At 41.0% G+C, this 17,287-nt stretch overlaps 1 protein-coding gene across 4 annotated transcripts in view; it reads left to right on the plus strand.

The window, feature by feature from the left end:
- The window catches only part of LOC144680703 (signal-induced proliferation-associated 1-like protein 2), a 637,588-nt gene that overhangs the window by 223,468 nt on the left and 396,833 nt on the right, over window positions 1-17,287 (plus strand). For all 4 annotated transcript variants that reach the window (XM_078541960.1, XM_078541959.1, XM_078541961.1 and 1 more), the window contains exons 4-5: window positions 436-569; window positions 14,669-14,857. In XM_078541960.1, coding sequence (XP_078398086.1) covers window positions 436-569; window positions 14,669-14,857 — 323 coding nt within the window. The remainder of the gene's footprint in view (window positions 1-435; window positions 570-14,668; window positions 14,858-17,287) is intronic.

The following is a 17,287-nucleotide window of genomic DNA, read 5'->3' on the forward strand; positions in this document are numbered from 1 at the left end:
ACAAACTGGCTTCTGCATTTCCTATGTTATAGCAGTGACAATGTATTTAATTAGCTGTAAAGCACTTTGGTTCTGAGGTTGTGAAAGGTACTCTATGATTGCATATTCTTTTCCTTCCGTTCACCAGAAAAGGTATATAAAATGTTGATTACAACAACCATCAACCAGGGGAACCTAAACTAAAATTAAAGTGTAAAAAATTTATAAATCTTAATTTAAATTTCTGTTCCTTAGGCACTGTAAGCTTTATTTGAGAAAACTACATGATAACGAATAAGATAGATCATTGCTATCAAATAGCTGCAAAGTTCGAATGATGCTTTCCCAGCCGAGAGTTATTAACTGTTTATTTGAGGCATGTTTGTTAAGTTGCTCATGTACTCACACACTTACTATTTTTTTGTCTGCCTCTCTCACACCCCACATCTTCTACAGAGCATCAAAATTATTTTGGAACTGATGAAAGTCTGGGACCTGTGGCTGTCAGCATCCGGAGGGAGAAGCTAGATGAATCAAAGGAGAAAGATGGGCCACAGTACAACTACCGTATAGCTTTCCGGACCAGTGAGGTGGGATCCTAATTCTGTTGCTAGTTCATTTTAGAAACAGGTTTGCCACACATTGGCTGTGGAATATTTAAAATTTGGGCTAAAGCCTGAATTGAGATTCCTGCCAGGGATCACTCCTGCATATTAATTATCCTTCCTAGTATATTCAGCCTTTATATACAATTGGGCTTTGCTGTTGTGCTAGCAAGGTGGAGGAATTTCACCTTCTGAAAAGATTTGTGTTCAAGTTCTGGTTATTCGAGAATTGAGCATCACACATTCTATTGGTGATGAGGTCTTGTTCTAAAAGTGCATCCAGTTTTTGTCACCCAGAAACAGCAGCAATTTCATTTGATGTTCAGTAGAAAAATGTATTTTGTAACCAATTTTGGTGTTCTTCATGCTGAAAAAGTGTAGCTTTTAATACATTGTCCATGCAGCCTGAAAACTTTTCAAAAGTCAACTGGATGGTCCTTTTGAGTTTTCAGTTGAAGTTCTTTCAAATAACTACCAATTTTATTATCTTGATTGTCGAATTGTATCCATTTTGTACCCATTGATGAAGTGGGAATTGGGTTGATTTGCTTTGTATAGTTTGCTTTGAATCCATGAATGTTTACTTCTAACTGGCTATGGTTGATTTTCCTTTGATCTATATGTAGTCTGTGCTAGTTTCAAGATTGGCGTTGAGTGCCCTTCCCAGTTGGTTGATGTTTATTTGCATTGCCTTTGGACATTAAGACTTTCAGAAGTGTGAATCTAACTCCAATCTTGTCAAAAGGACCATTATGGCCATTTTAATTTGCAATAAATCTAGTCTGATAGTAAGTGTCCAAGGTTGAATTTCCAATTTCAAAGGACACTTCAAGTTTCAGTTCTTCCATGAAGCGTATATCCAAGTGATAAAAAAAAAATCCCTGCTATCATGAGTTTGAAATATGCTCAGTCCTGGGGACAACACAGCTACTTTTGACCATCCCGTTACCAGATCTGATGATAAGAAAAGTATCTAGATCTTCAGCCAACATACAAATTACGTCTTAATCTACAGCTTGATCACCAGCCCTACCCAGTACAGTTGCTTGCTGCAGCTCCTTATGAATTGGAACTAACATTGATGCACAGTATGAGGTACCTGGTTTTGACTGATTAATCTTTTCACTGTCATAGTCTAGCTGCCCTGCATTCGCTTGGAACTTGACCAGAATTCTAAATCGTTACCCTAGTGAAGGTCTTATTATTCCCTTCCTTCCGTCTTAATCCACATTTGAAGGAATTGAATTCTGTACTTTTCCTTCTTCCCTAGAGAGCAGAGTAAAGACTGACAAACTTACCTCATATAGGAAACTGCATTGCAAATCAGAATCCTGACTGGGTTTTGGATTTAGCTCCTGTAGCCACGAGTGCCGGTACTTTAACATTACGCTGTGTTAGTCAACACTATTTTAGTAGCTTTGTAACACAGTTAGTATTCTGTACTAAAGATGTCCTAAAGAAATCAGTTAATTTGACTTAGCAATGCTTGTTCCTGTGATCAAAAGATTTTTAATTAACCAAAACATTTTCTGCATGAATAATGATAGCAAGATTCCTATTCAGCAATAATCTGTCAGTCCCATAAATTAGTCTCTGGAGACAAGCTAAAAAAGTTAGTTTTTCCTGCTAAGTTTCCATATTCCATGGCCCACAGCCCCCACTCTCAATGAATTTTGTTCTCATCAAAGTGAAGGTCAGGGCACTGATTCTCCAAACAAATACACTTGTGTTTTACTCCATGAAAGTATTTTTTCTTGAAAGCTTCTGGTGCCTTTTACAAATAAATCAGCTGGTGTTTTTTCTCTCATTGCATATGTGCATCAGTTAGGAAAATAACCAACTAACCATGTAACTTGCTTTTGTGCTTACATCATTGACATTGAAGACAGTAGTCTTAGTTAATCCTTCTAAGCCTCTGTTAAAGCTGGGATGACATTTTTTATGTGTGCGTAAAGTGTGTAATTCTGCAAATTACTGTTTTGAAGAAATATTTGAATATGTATTATATTTTGTTAATGCTAAAGTGGCAGTGCTGCCACTGAGCTAAGTTGACATTACAGTTTAAAAAAAATTGAGATTGGATTTTATTCATTGAATATCTAGCTCAGTTCTTTTGGTTAGCCCTTTGTGGTGGGGTCCACTTGCACTGGTTAGATACAGCAAAAGGTTGCAATTGATTTCGAACTTAACGTAATTTAATTTAACTTATTTATAAACATTGCCAGTATGGATAGTCAGTTACCCCACATCTATTGTGGAGCAAGATGGACAATCATGTTCCAGAGCTTGCAACTGAGTTGAGTCCACTCCAACATTGGAAAAGGATGGCCATTAGCTTCTCTGAATCTTCATTGTTGTATTTGGCTGATTGAGGAGTCATATTAGTCATATATAGATCAAATTGATGTGCTCTTTAAGACGAGGATGTCCTTTGGGGCCAAAATGTGGCTAATTCTCCTTTATGCAGAAGACTGAAAGGCATATCCAGATTTTATCCTACAAATGTTCAAAGTGTAGAGGTGCTTGCAAGATATTCTGGTAGTTCCTTTGTACTGAGTGTCCTGCAATTTCAGTGATGAATGCTGAATCTAATTGAAGAGGCAAAAAAAAAAAAGTTGTATGTGGGAGGAATGAGCATACAATGAAAGTTTTCTTTCCGAGTTTATCAGAAGGAGGCATTGATGATTGAGGTTCTGCTTTGGGCACAGTTGGTAACTATGGCACAAGTTGCATCAAAAACTGTACCAGTTTTAAAATATTTTTCTTTCCTGAACACAGAATCTGCCGTGAACTAGTACAACCTAGCAGTGTTTTAAAACATATTTTTTTTTTTTTAAAAAAAAATATGTTTTGCTTTAAAAACTATTCCTTAATATATTTATGAGTGGTAACTTGGTAAAATTTGATTCATACAACTTAAAAGGGGTTTTTCACAAAAAAAAGAACATTTTAAATCAGTGTCAGTCCACTACCTGTGAATAACCTGAATTTAAATTACTGAAAATGACTTCTTAAAAAACATGCAAAACTATTTTACAGTAAGATTGGGGTAAAATAGTCAGTCCTGTAGTAAAATTTTAAAAAATAATTCAGAATCTTTTAAAACATATCTATTCATGTCCCTGACCCAAAATTTCCAGCACAGTTAGTGGAAGCTCCCAGTGTTGTTTAATTCACCCTGGGGAATGGCCAGTTTTGTGAGCAGCATCTGTTTCCATCACAGTGTGTTTAAAACCAACAGAAATGACCATGGTGATTCTATGCTCTGAACATATTTTGCATTTAAAATTATACCATCTTGTGTGCTGGTTACACCAATTTTGATTGAATTCTGCTGACAAAAATTTGAGCAGAAATGCCACACCAAAGTTTTTGTCTTAAGGTTGTGTAATATTTTATGTTTCTGTATGTTTAGAGATGTCAAGTGATGATGGATTCTCAAGTGGAGTTTTTTTTAATGTTCATTCATGGGCTGTGGTCATAGCTGGCAAGGCTATGTTCATTTCTAACTGCCCTAGAGAAGATGGTGATGAGCTGCCTTCCTGAACCGCTGCAGCCCCTTTGCTGTAGGAACACCCACAATGCTGTTAAGGAGGGAATTTCAGGATATTGACAGTGACTTTGAGACAGTGAAGAAATGGCACTATATTTCTATGTCAGGATAATGTGACTTGGAGGGGAACTTGAGCTGGTGGTGTTCCCATGCACCTGCTGCCCTTGTTCTTCTAGGTGGTAGAGGTTGTAGATTTAGAAGGTGCTGTCAAAAGAGCCTTAGCATATTGCAGCAGTGTACTTTGTAGATGGTACACAGAGCTGCCACTGAGTGCCAGTGATGTAGGGAGTGAATGTTTATTATGGAGGATGGGTGCCAATCAAGCAACATACTTTGTTCTGGATGGCGTCAAGCTTCTCGAGTGTTACTGGAGCTGCATTCATCCAGCAAGTGGGGAGTATTCCATCACTCTCAAAAAAGATTCTTTGTTGCTCGGAGTCACCATATCTCACTCATGATGAGATAGCTCTTCTGATCTAATAAAATCTGTTATTTGCACCCCTCATTATACAATGAAGAGTATTTCCTAATTCCTGGTTTTGAGACCCAATGCAATTGGCAAGCTGAGAAAGCTTTGAAAAGACACTTATTTGCTGAATTCTATTGACTTGTTTGTTATAATGTGCAGTTAGGAACACATTTTCAAAACCCTGGTTTTATATTAAAAATAGTCACGCATATAATTCTGATAGCTTCCTGGGTCTTTGGTTCTATATATGCTGAACCGCAATTATAGAACCATAGAAAAGTTACAGCACAGAAGGAGGCCATTTGGCCCATCTTGTCCATGCCAGCCCGAGGACACCCAGGTGCCCTTTCTAATCCCACCTTCCTGCACCCGGCCCATAGCTCTGCAGCTTACAGCACTTAAGGTGCAGATCCAGGTGCTTTTTAAAAGAGTTTAGAGTTTCTGCCTCTAGCACCGACTTGGACAGCGAATTCCAGACACCCACTACCCTCTGCATAAAAAAGTTCTTCCTCATGTCCCCCCTACACCTTCTGTCACTTATCTTGAATCTATGTCCCCTGGTTCTAGAATTCTCCACCAAGGGAAACAATTTTATCCTGTCCACTCTATCTATTCCCCTCATAATTTTGTACACCTCAATCAAGTCACCTCTCAGCCTTCTTTGTTCTAAGGAAAATAACCCCAACCTATCCAATCTCTCCTCGTAGCTACACTTTTCTAACCCTGGCAACATTCTTGTAAACCTCCTCTGCACTCTTTCCAGAGCTATTACGTCCTTCCTGTAATTATGTGCCAGTATAGACTTCTAAGAAAAATAATATCCATTATTATGCTCCCAAGTTTATTCAGCGTAATTGTGCAGTGATCTTGGACTTTTGTCTTTCTTTTTTTAAACACTCAAACCAATGCAAATATTTAAATATTGTGTTATATTATGTTGTATTATTTTGTTGCTATGTCTTATTGCTTCTGTATATTCTTTCACCTGTAAATAAATGTGTGCAACTGTTATTTTTCCATCTTCTGAAATGACAGGAGAACATGATTGGCATCCTGCATATTTTTCAATAAATGATTCACAGCTATTAGAAGTTAACTGTTACATGGAAGAGAATAAGTTCTCGGGTTTTGATTCAAAAAGGGCTAGATCTGTTTATGTACTAGCTGTGAATGTGAGAAAAATGTTGGGGAAGAGAAACTGAGGCTATATTTTAGTCTGTGTTTGAGCCCTTGACCATTTGGGAATGAAATTGGGAAGCATTTTTTTAAGCAATGGTGGAAATCTGGAACAAAAACAGAAAATGCTGCAAAAACTCAGGTCTGGCAGCATCTGTGGAAAGAGAAACAGAGTTAATGTTTCGAGTCCAGATGACCCTTCCTCAGAGCAGAAATTTTCCAGCATTTTCTATTTTTGTTTCAGATATCCAACATCTGCAGTATTTTGCTTTTATCTTAGTGGAAATCTAGAACTCTTTCCCTCCCCTGCCCCCTCTCCTTCAAAAAAAAAAGACTGTGGATGCTCAGGGTTAATTGAAATAATCTAGACTGAGATGGATAGATTTGTGTCACGGAAGAGTATCAAAATGACCCTTCTCGTCATTTCATTTGCACCAATTGTGACTTATGCCTCTATCATTCTGCCAAGAGACCTGCACAACTCTGGGCACCACACTTCAGAAATAGTGGCCTTGGAGGAAGTGCAAATTCACCAGAATTTTACAAGGGCCCCAAGGGTTAAATTATGAGGAGAGATGATATAAACTAGGCTTGTATTCCATGAAATATAGAAAATTAAGTGATTTGATTGAGTTTTTTTTAGGATTTTGAAAGGAATTGATAGGGTAAATCGAGAGAGAACATTTTCCGCTGGTGAGGATGTAGAACCAGGGAGCATAACTTTTAAATCATAGTAGGACCAATCAGAAGAATGCAAAAGGTGACAAAAGTGAAGAACACACTATCACACAAAAACAGTAGCTGCTGGCTTAATTAATAATTTTAAACCTGCGATGGATAGATTTTAAGAGATATGGAGCCAAGCTGGCAAATAGTGTTAGGATATAGATCAAATATGAGCTCATTGAATGGCAGACCAGGTTAAAGGGGCTGAATGGCCAGTCCCTGTTCCTGCATTCCTATGCAAGGAGATCCTGGTGTGTTCTAGATTTCCTGAGGTGAACAAATCCCCCTAGCCATTCTCTGGCAGCAGACCGACCCCTGGATGAGTAGCAAGTTCTATTCAGTAACATAGAGTCAGATGATTAAGCTGAGAACAACCACATATAAATTTCGATGATTGAAAATAGCAAAATGTCCCAATCATTGTGCACATGCCAGACTACCTCTTGAGGGAACCAGAGTACTGGCAGGGCAACCTCTCCCTGCCACCACCCCCCACCCCAACCCAGTATCAGCATCAAGTATTCTCTGGTTTGATCCAGAGTAAGCAACTGCAGTTTGGAGCACCAGCAAAGTGTTTTAACTCTTCCAGTTCCACTGCCATTACCTCTGATATCCTCCAAGGATCTACCTTCAGCCCCCTCTTATTTCTCATCTGCATGCAACCCCATAGAATCATAGAATGGTTACAGCAGAGAAAGAGGACAATCAGTTGGTCAAATGTTTTTTTTTATTCGTTCATGAGATGTGGGTGTCACTGGCTAGGCCAGCATTGATTGCCCATCCCCAGTTGCCCTTGAGAAGGTGCTGGTGAGCTGCTGCCTTGAACCGCTGCAGTCCTTGCGGTGTAGGTACATCCACAGAGCTGTTAGGGAGGGAGTTCCAAATCCACTCCAGTACTCTGCAAGAGCAGTTCAGCTTGTCCCATTCCCCCGCTTTTCCTGTAACCCTGCAAAAGTTTCATCTTCAGGCGCTTATCCAATTCCATTAAAAAAAAGCCACACTTGAGTCTGCCTCCACCACCCTGTCAGTACATTCGTAATCATTTGCTACATTAAAAAATGTTTTCTCATGTTGCCTTTGGTTCTTTTACCTATCACCTTAAATCTGCCCCCCTGGTTCTCAATACATCTGCCAAAGGGAACCGTTTCTCTCTATATACTCTGTTTAGACCCCTCGTGATGTTGAACACCTCTATTAAATCTCCTCTACTTTCTCTTCTCTAAGGGGAACAACCCCAGATCCTCCAATCTATGCTCATAACTTAAATTTCTTATCGCTATTACCATTCTCTGGAACTGGATGAGCTAGGGGGACTGGAAAATTATGGCCAGTACCCTCGCAATTTCTGCCCTTACTTTCCTCAGCATCTTTGGATGCATGCATCTGCTCCTGGTAACTTATCAACTTGAAGTACAACCAGCCTTTCTAATGCCACCTCTTAATTAATTTTTATCCCATCCAGTGCCTCAACTACCTCCTCCTTCACTATGATTTTGGCAGAAGCTTCTTTCCTAGGAAACAGGTGCAAAGTACTTATTTAACATCTTAAGCCATACCCTCTGCATCCATGCATAAATACCCTTTATGGTCCCTCATCATCCCACCCTTCATCTTACTAACCTTTTACTATTTATGTGCCTATAGAAGACTTTTGGATTCCTCTGTATTTTAGATGTCAGTCTCTTCTCGTACTCTCTCTTTGCCTTTTCAATGTCCCTCTGAACTTTCTATAGTCAGCCTGGTTCTTAGTTGTATTATCAACCTAACATCTGTCATATGCCCTCTTGTTACTGCTTCATCTTACTCTCTATCTCTTTCATCATTCATAGATGTCTACCTTTCCCCCTCATGGGAATGTACCTCAACTGTACCTGAACCAGCTCGTCTTTAAAGGCAGCTCGTTACCATTACAGTTTTGCCTGCTAATCTTTCATTCCATTTTACCCAGGAAAGGTACATTCTAAACCCATTAAATACCCTCTTCAATTAAGTATTTTTACTGTAGATTGCTCCTTGTCCTTTTCCATAGCTGATCTAAACCTACACTAAGATCATTTGGCAGTGTGATAAATGTAGCACCAGTGTTCACAAGTATGCTGAGAACACCCAGCTCTACCTCACCAACACCCCTCTCAACCTTTCCACTGTTACTAAACCATCAGGCAGCTTTTCGACATCCAGTACTGGATGAGCAGAAATTTCTTCCAGTTGAATATTAGGAATGCCAATGCTATTGCCTTTGATCCCCACTACAAATGTTTTGCCCTAGAAACCGACATCACTTCTCTCCCTAGTAACTGCCTGAGGTAGAACCAGACTGTTCACAACCTTAGTGTCATATTTGACCCCAAGATGAGCTTTCAACCAAATATCCGTGCCATCACTAAGACCACCTACTTTCATCTCCATAGCACCTCCAAGTTCCGCCCCTGCCTCAGCTAATCTGCTGCTGACGCCCTCATTCAAGCCTTTGTTCCCTCTAGATTGAACCATTCCAATGCACTTCTGACCAGGCTCCCACATTCTACCCTCGTGTTAACTTGAGGCCATCCAGAACTCTGTTATCTGCAACCTTATCTGCACCAAGCCCTGTTCACCCAGCACCCTGTGCTCACTGACCTACATTGTCTCCTGGGTAAGCAACACGCTCATTTTAAAATTCTCATCCTGGTTTTCAAATTCCTTAGTGGCCTCTCCCCTTCCTATCTCTGTTACCTCCTTCAGCCTTCCAACCTTTAGATCTGTGTTCCCCCAATTCTGATCTTTTGTACATCCCTGATTTTTGATCATTCCACTAGTGCCTTCAGGTGCCTAGGCAATAAGCTCTAATTACCTCCCTAAACCCCTCTGCCTCTCTTTCTCCATGTCTCCTTTATGATGTCCTTGAAATCTATGGGCAGAATTTTCTGTGCCCGTTGGCGGTAGGCATGTTTGATGGTGTGAGCGGACAATATTCCAAGAAGGTCAAAAATTGGTTTCATAGCGTCATGAAACCAGTTTACAATCATCTGCTCTGCCTCTTGATGGCGGGCCGCATTTCCCACCGTTGACCATTAGGATCTTCATTGAAATACATCAGCATATCATTACAAGCCCAGCTCGCCGGAATCATCATCCCACACTGGATCATCCAAGCAAGGCAGCCGATGTGTTTCACAACTATACATAAAGGGTGTGCACCTGGCGAGCTGCACTTCGCTTGTGTTTTCGAGGTTTGTTTGCCTACCTTGCTTCAGGCAGCACTCGCAGTCATCAGCACCAGGCTTTGCAGACAACACCACATCACTTTTAGGGGGGCTCATGGGCAGGTCTCTACTTCCCGGATCAGCCAAGTAAAACGTTCTTTTTCCTGCCTGCTACTGCACTTAGTGCAAATCTGGGATGATTCTGTCCTATGCCTTTGACCAAGTTGTTGGTTGTCTACCCCAATATCTCCTTATGTGACTTGGTGTCAAATCTTGTCTGTGAAGCGTCTTATCATGCTTTAATATGTTAAAGGTCCTATATAAATGCAGATTGGTTTGGGATTTTTTTTTTCATCCTCTATAGAAATCCTTCTGGACCTTGTGTAGCATTCCTGTACGATTTATTTTAAATGAAGCGATTGAAATCTAAAATGCAAATCCCAAATAAATGACACTTTTTTACATTTAGATCCTGGAATGAGTAGCTTGTCCTATGACGAGAGATTGAGTGGTGAGCCTTTCTTCCCTAAAGTTTAGTAGAATGAGAAGTGACCTCATTGAAACATATAAAATTCCTCAGGGGCTTGACAGGTCAGATGCTGGGGGAGTCTGCCCGGAGAGTCAAAATAAGGGGTTAGCCATTTAAAACAGATGAGAAATGTCTTCACTAAAAGGGTTGTGAACCTACTCCAGAGAGGTGTAGATGCTCAGTTGTTGAGTACATTTAAATCTGAGATCAATAGAGTTTTGGATGCTCAGGGAATTGCAGGATATGAGGATAGAATGGAAAGGTGTAGCTGAAGCAGAAGGTCATCCATAATTTTCTTGAATGACGGGACAGACTTGAAGAGTCTGCTCTTATTTCTTATGTTCTCACGTTCTTAGATCTTCCGACCACGCATCCCCATCCCTGCTTCCCTATTGCCCTTGTGATTTTTTTCAACTCCATGCTCAGACTGGTTTCTGCCCCCGTGTCTCTCTAGTACTGCCTGCTATGATTTTATTTTCATGGTTATTCATTTGAAAGCATTAGTCACCCTCCATTAATTTCTTATGCTATCTACTGAAATAGTAAAACTGACAGAACCTGTAAGGACTAAACCAAAATGGTAAAAGTTACTCAGTTTAAAAATAAATAAATTATAAATCAGGAGGGGAGGAAAAGAGGGAGGTGAACGGTCGTGAAGTAGAATGAAGAGGACGTCAGTGACAAAGTTCTACCTGTATTTAACTGCCGCTAAGAGACTGGAGAGAGAAGTTAGCAGAAATGTCCTTGCCTTGTTCGAGCATGGAATGCTTTTGTATGGGGAGTAGTTGAGGCAGAGAGCATTGCATCTTTTAAGGGAAGAGTAAGCAAAGATTTGGAACAAAGGAAGATACTGAAATATAATGACAGAGCACCAGCCAGTGGAATTAGTCTGGGATTGCTCCCCCAGAGAGCCAGATGTTAAATGGATGCAAGCCAGATGGTGAAGTACGAAACAAGACACAGATCTTTTCCTTGATAGGTTTATTCACAGGATGCAGCAGTAAAGTCTGCCTCCTAACTGCTAACCAAGTGTCCCAGCAGAGTTTCTTTATATGTGCTCTCAGTCCTTAATCAAGCAATGCCTGTCACCTGTATATCTTTAACAGCATAATCAACCAGTCATTAACACCAGATAGTGAGATTAGTCTGGTGTTTCTCCAGCAGAGAGCACCTGGTAGCAGGATTAGTCTAGGATTGCTCTAGTAAGAGCATGGGGTAGTGAGATTACTCTGGGATTCCTCCAGGAGACAGCACCTGTATTAGGATTAGTCTGGAACTGCTTTAACAGAGAGCACAGGGCAGTGCAAATTAGTCTGGGATTGTTCTAGCAGAGAACATATGGCAGTGGGATTGGTTTCGGGATTGCTCCAGCAGAGAGCATATGGGAATGGGATTAGTTTTGGGATTGTTCCAGCAGAGAGTTTGGGGCAGTTCGATTAGTTTGGGACTGCTCCAACGGAGAACATGTAGCAATGGGATTTATCTCGGATCCCACTAGCAGAAAGTCAGTTTTTAGATGATAGTCCTCCATCTATGCTCTGGGTTATAATGGGGAGAGGTGTAGAAAAGGCCAAAAAAAACTCAGCTGGAGAATGCTACTCCAGCACTCTGTCACAATACGCTCTGATTTTTTAAATTCTTTCTCAAGATGTGGGCATCACTGGCTAGGCCAACATTTATTGCCCATCTCTAATTGCCCTTGAGAAGGTGCTGGTAAACCATGTTCTTGAATTGCTGCAGCCAATGTGGTGTAGGTACACCCACAGTGCTGTTTGGAAAGGGGTTCCAGGATTTTGACCCAGTGACAGTGAAGGATTATTAGTATTAGCATATGGGGAGGCGGTGGTGCAGTGGTATTGTCACTGGACTAGTACTGCAGAGACCCAGGGTAATTCTCTGGCGATCCAGGCTCGAATCCCGTGATGGCAGGTGGTGAAATTTGAATCCAATAAAAAAATCTGGAATTAAAAGTCTAATGATGACCATGAAACCATTGTCAACTGTTGAAAAAACCCATCTGATTCACTAATGTCCTTTAGGGAAGGAAACCAGCTGTCCTTACCTGGTCTGGCCTACATGTGACTCCAGACCCACAGCAATGCGGTTGACTCTGAAATGCCTAGCAAGCCAATCACTTTTCATGGGCAATAAATGCTGGCCCAGCCAGCGATGCCCACATCCCATGAACAAATTTTTTTTAAAAATCAGTATTGTTCATTTTCGTTCAAATTTTCAACAATACCTGTTTTTGAAGTGAGGAAAAGTTTGTTTGTTAATGTAATTCATGCTGCAAATGTATGTTTTCCATGCTGTATCAGGTTTACTATTATGAGCAAAGCTATTTTGTTAAAATGAATTAAATTTGCCCTTTGCAAACTATTTACTGTAGAAAATTGAACCAAGTGATAGTATAGAAGTGGATAATAAACGCTGGCCTAGCCATCGATAGCCACATCAATTAAACAGCTTACTGGAGGAGGCGGCTCCACAAATATCCCCATCCTCAATGATGGAGGGGAATTTCCAGGTGGTGGAAGTGCAAAAGAGATGGCTGAAGCATTTGCAACAATCTTCAGTCAGAAGTGCCTAGCGGATGACCCATTTCGGCCCCCTCCAGAGGTCCCCAGCATCACAGATGCCAGTCTTCAGCCAATTCGATTCACTCCACATGGTATCAAGAAACGGCTGAAGGCACTGGATAGTGCAAAGGCTATGACCCTGACAATATTCCGGCAATAGTACTTGTGCTCCAGAACTTGCCGTGCCCCTAGCCAAGCTGTTCCAGTGCTGAGTGCACGATCCATTTTGGCCTCCTCCAGATGTCCCCAGCATCACAGCTACAACACTGGCATCTACCTAGCTATGTGGAAAATTGCCCAGGTATGTCCTGTACACAAAAAACAGGACAAATCCAACCCGGCCAATTACCGCCCCATCAGTCTACTCTTGATCATCAGTAAAGTAATGGAAGGGGTCATCAACAGTGCTATCAAGCGGTACTTGTTTAGCAATAACCTGCTCACTGACGCCTAGTTTGGGTTCTGCCAGGCCCACTCAGCTCCTGTCCTCATCACAGCCTTGGTTCAAACATGGACAGAAAAGCTGAACTCCCGAGGTGAGGTGAGAGTGACTGCACTTGACATCAAGGCTTCATTTGACCGTGTCATCAAGGAGCCCTAACAGATCTGGAGTCAATAGGAATCGGGGAAAACTCTCCACTGGTTGGAGTCATACCTAGAACAAAGGAAGATGAGTGTGGTTGTTGTTGGTGGTCAGTCATCTCAGCTCCAGGACATCACTGCAGGAGTTCCTCAGGGTAGAGTTCTCGGCCCAACCATCTTCAGCTGCTTCATCAATGACCTTCCTTCCATCATAAGGTCAGAAGTGGGGATGCTCACTGATGATTGCACAATGCTCAGCACCATTCGTGACTCCTCACGCTGAAGCAGCCCATGTCCAAATGCAGCAAGACCTGGACAATATCCAGGCTTGGGCTGACAAGTGGCAAGTAACATTTGTGCCACACAAGTACCAGGCAATGACCATCTCCAACAAGAGAGAACCTAATCATTGCCCCTTGACGTTCAATGGCATTACCATCACTGAATTCCCTAATATCAACATGCTGGGGTTACCATTGACCAGAAACTGAACTGGACTAACCATATAAATACTGTAGCTACAAGAGCAGGTCAGAGGCTAGGAATCCTGCGACGAGTAACCCACCATCTGACTCCCCAAAGCCTGTCTACGACCTACAACCTACAAATCATGAGTGTGATGGAATACTCCCCCATTTGCCTGGATGAGTGCAGCTCCCAGAACACCCAAGAAGCTTGACACTCTCCAGGATAAAGCAGCCTGCTTGATTGGCACCATATCCACAAACATTCACTCCCTCCACCACCAATGCACAGTAGCAGCAATGTGTACCATCTACAAGATACACCAAGGCTCCTTAGACAGCGCCTTTCTAACCCACGACCACTACCATCTAGAAGGACAAGGGCAGCAGATAGATGGGAACACCACCACCTGGAACTTCCCCTCCAAGTCATTCACCATCCTGACTTGGAAATATATCGCCGTTCCTTCACTGTCACTGGGCCAAAATCCTGGAACTCCCTTCCTAACAGCACTGTGAGTGTACCTAAACCACATGGACTGCAGCGGTTCAAGAAGGCAGCTCACCACCACCTTCTCAAGGGCAACTAGGGATGGGAAATAAATGCTGGGCGAGCCAGCAAAGCCCACATCCTGTGAAAGAATTTTTAAAAAATCCTGTAAACGAATGAATAAAAAAAGCCAGTGTTGATTTAAGTTTTAAATTTGCTAAGTGAATTGCATTGATTAATTTCACAAAGCGGTGCATATTAATTTAATGTTTGTATAGTCAGAAAAAGATTTAATTCTTAACTTGAAACACTTTTTTCCCTCCTGTTTCAGCTTTTCACTCTCAGAGGAGCAGTGCTAGAAGATGCCGTGCCGTCCACAGCTCGACATGGTACAGCTCGAGGTTTGCCTATGAAGGAGGTGCTGGAGTATGTGATTCCTGAGGTGAATATCCAGTGCCTTAGGGTGGCTTCAAACTCTCCCAAAGTATTGGAACAGCTGCTGAAACTCGATGAGCAAGGGGTAAGTTTTCACACTATGTTTCTATATAAAGTATACGGAACGCCTGATTGGCTCAAACTTATCGCAGACAACATAAAATCTAAAATGGCGACGTAAATCAAAAAAAGGTCTTATAGTGAGAACTTATTGTACTGTTTAAGCAACAAGGATAACTTGTGTGACTGTTTTCAATGTAATAAAATGTCCCAAGGTGCTTCAACTAGGCCTTACAAAACATAATGTGACACTGGGCCGCATAAAAAGATATTAGGGCATACAACCAAAAGCTTGGTCAAAGAGATAGGCTTTAAGGAATATCTTAAAGGAGAAAAGCAAAGTGGAGAGGCTGAGAGCTTTAGGGATGTGATTCAGGAGCTTAGGTCTAGGCGTTGAAAACACAGTCACCAATTTCTCTTTATCAGCATGCTCTCGCAGCATGGATGAATTGATAGCATAAATGGAAATAAATGAGTATGATTATGATAGTCTTTACAGAGACGTGTTTGTAAGGTGACCAAGGCTGGTACTTGAATATTCAAGGGCATTTGACATTTTGGAAGGACAGGAGGAAAGGAAAAGGAGGTGGAGTAGTTCTTAATAAAGGGTGAGATCAGTACAATAGTGAGAAATGAACTTGGTTCAGAAGATCAAGATGTAGAATCAGTTTGGGTGGAGATAAGAAATAGCGAAGAAAATAAGTTATTGCAGGGAGTAGTGTATACGCCCCCTTATAGTAGCTACAAAGTAGGACAGAGTATACACCAAGAAATAACGGGGGCTTGCAAGAAAGGTACCGCAGTAATCATGCGTGACTTCACTTCTTAACATTGATCGAACACATCAAATTGGCAAAGGTAGCCTGAGTTCATGGAATGTATTTGGGACAGTTTCTTAAGCACAATACATTCTGGAACCTACCAGGGACCAGGCTATTTTGGCCCTGGTAATGTGTAATGAGAGAAGATTAATTAAAAACCTCATTGTAAAGGACCCTGTAGGGAAGAGGGATCATAACATAATAGAATTTTACATTCAGTTTGAGAGTGATAATTGTGGGTTCATAACTAGTGTGTTAAACTAAAATAAAGACAATTACAAGGGTGTGAAGACAGATCTGACTGAAGTGGACTGGGTTAATAGGTTTAAAGGTAAGACAGTAGAGAGGCAGTGGCAGGCATTTAAGGAGATATTTCATAACTTTCAACAATGATATATTCCATTGAGGAATAAAGGCTATATGGGAAGGATACACCATCCCTGGCGAACTAAGAAAGTTAAGGGTGGTACCAAATTGAAAGAAAAGGTGTATAAGCTGCAAAAATTAGTGGTAGGTCAGAAGATTGGGAAAGTTCTAGAAACAGCAAAGGATGACTTAATAAAGAGGGAGAAATTTGAGTATGAGAGAAAACTAGCAAGAAATATAAAAATAGACAGTAAAAGCTTTTACAAGTAGATAAGCAGGAAAATAGTAGCTAAAGTGAGCATTGGCCCCTTAGAGGGTGAGACAGGGGAATTAGTAATTGCAAATGAGAAAATGGCAGAGGCTTTGCATGAGGATTTTGTATTTGTCTTCACAGCAGAAGACATAAAAGCATCCCAAAAAATGGTATAATATCAAGAGGCAAAAAGAAGGGAGGAACTTAAAACTACCACTAGAGAAAAAATAATGTGAATACTTCTGGGACTTGAGGCTGGCAAGTATTTGGACCTAATGGCCTGCATCCCAGGGACTTAAAAGAAGTGACTGCAGAGATACTGGATGCATTGGTTGTAATTTTCCAACATTCCAACATGGAAAGGCCCCAGTGGATTGGAAAAGTACAAATGTAACACCAAGAAAGGAGGGAGATAGAAAGCAGAAAATTGTAGGCCAATTAACCTAACACCTGCCAGTGGGAAAATGCTAGAGTCCATTATTGAAGAGGTAGTACCAGGACATTTAGAATATTATAATACAATCAGGCAACGTGGTTTTTGGAAAAGGAGATTATGATTGACAAATTCATTAGGGTTTTTTGGAGATGGAACTAGCAGGGTGGATAAAGAGGAACCAGTAGAAATAGTTTTAAAAGGGATTGGATAAGATGCCACATAAAAGGTTACTACACAAGATAAGAGCTTATGGTGTTGGGGTTTATATATTAGTATGGATAGAGAATTGCCTAACAGGAAATAGAGAGTCTGGATGAGTGGGTCATTTTCAGGGTAGCAAACTGTAACAGGTAGAGTGCCACAGGGATCAGTGCTGGGGCTTCAACTATTTACAATCTATATTAATGACTTGGATGAAGGAACTGAATGTATGGTAACCAAATTTGCTGATGATATAAAGATAGGCAGGAAAGCAAGTTGAGGTGGCTACAAAGAGTCTGCAAAGGGATATAAATGGTTTAAGGTAGTGGCTGAAAAATTTGGCAGATGGAATATAATGTGGGAAAATGTGAGGTTGTC

The sequence above is a fragment of the Cetorhinus maximus genome, chromosome 5, assembly GCF_964194155.1.
Source record: "Cetorhinus maximus chromosome 5, sCetMax3.hap1.1, whole genome shotgun sequence".
NCBI classification, from domain to species: domain Eukaryota; kingdom Metazoa; phylum Chordata; class Chondrichthyes; order Lamniformes; family Cetorhinidae; genus Cetorhinus; species Cetorhinus maximus.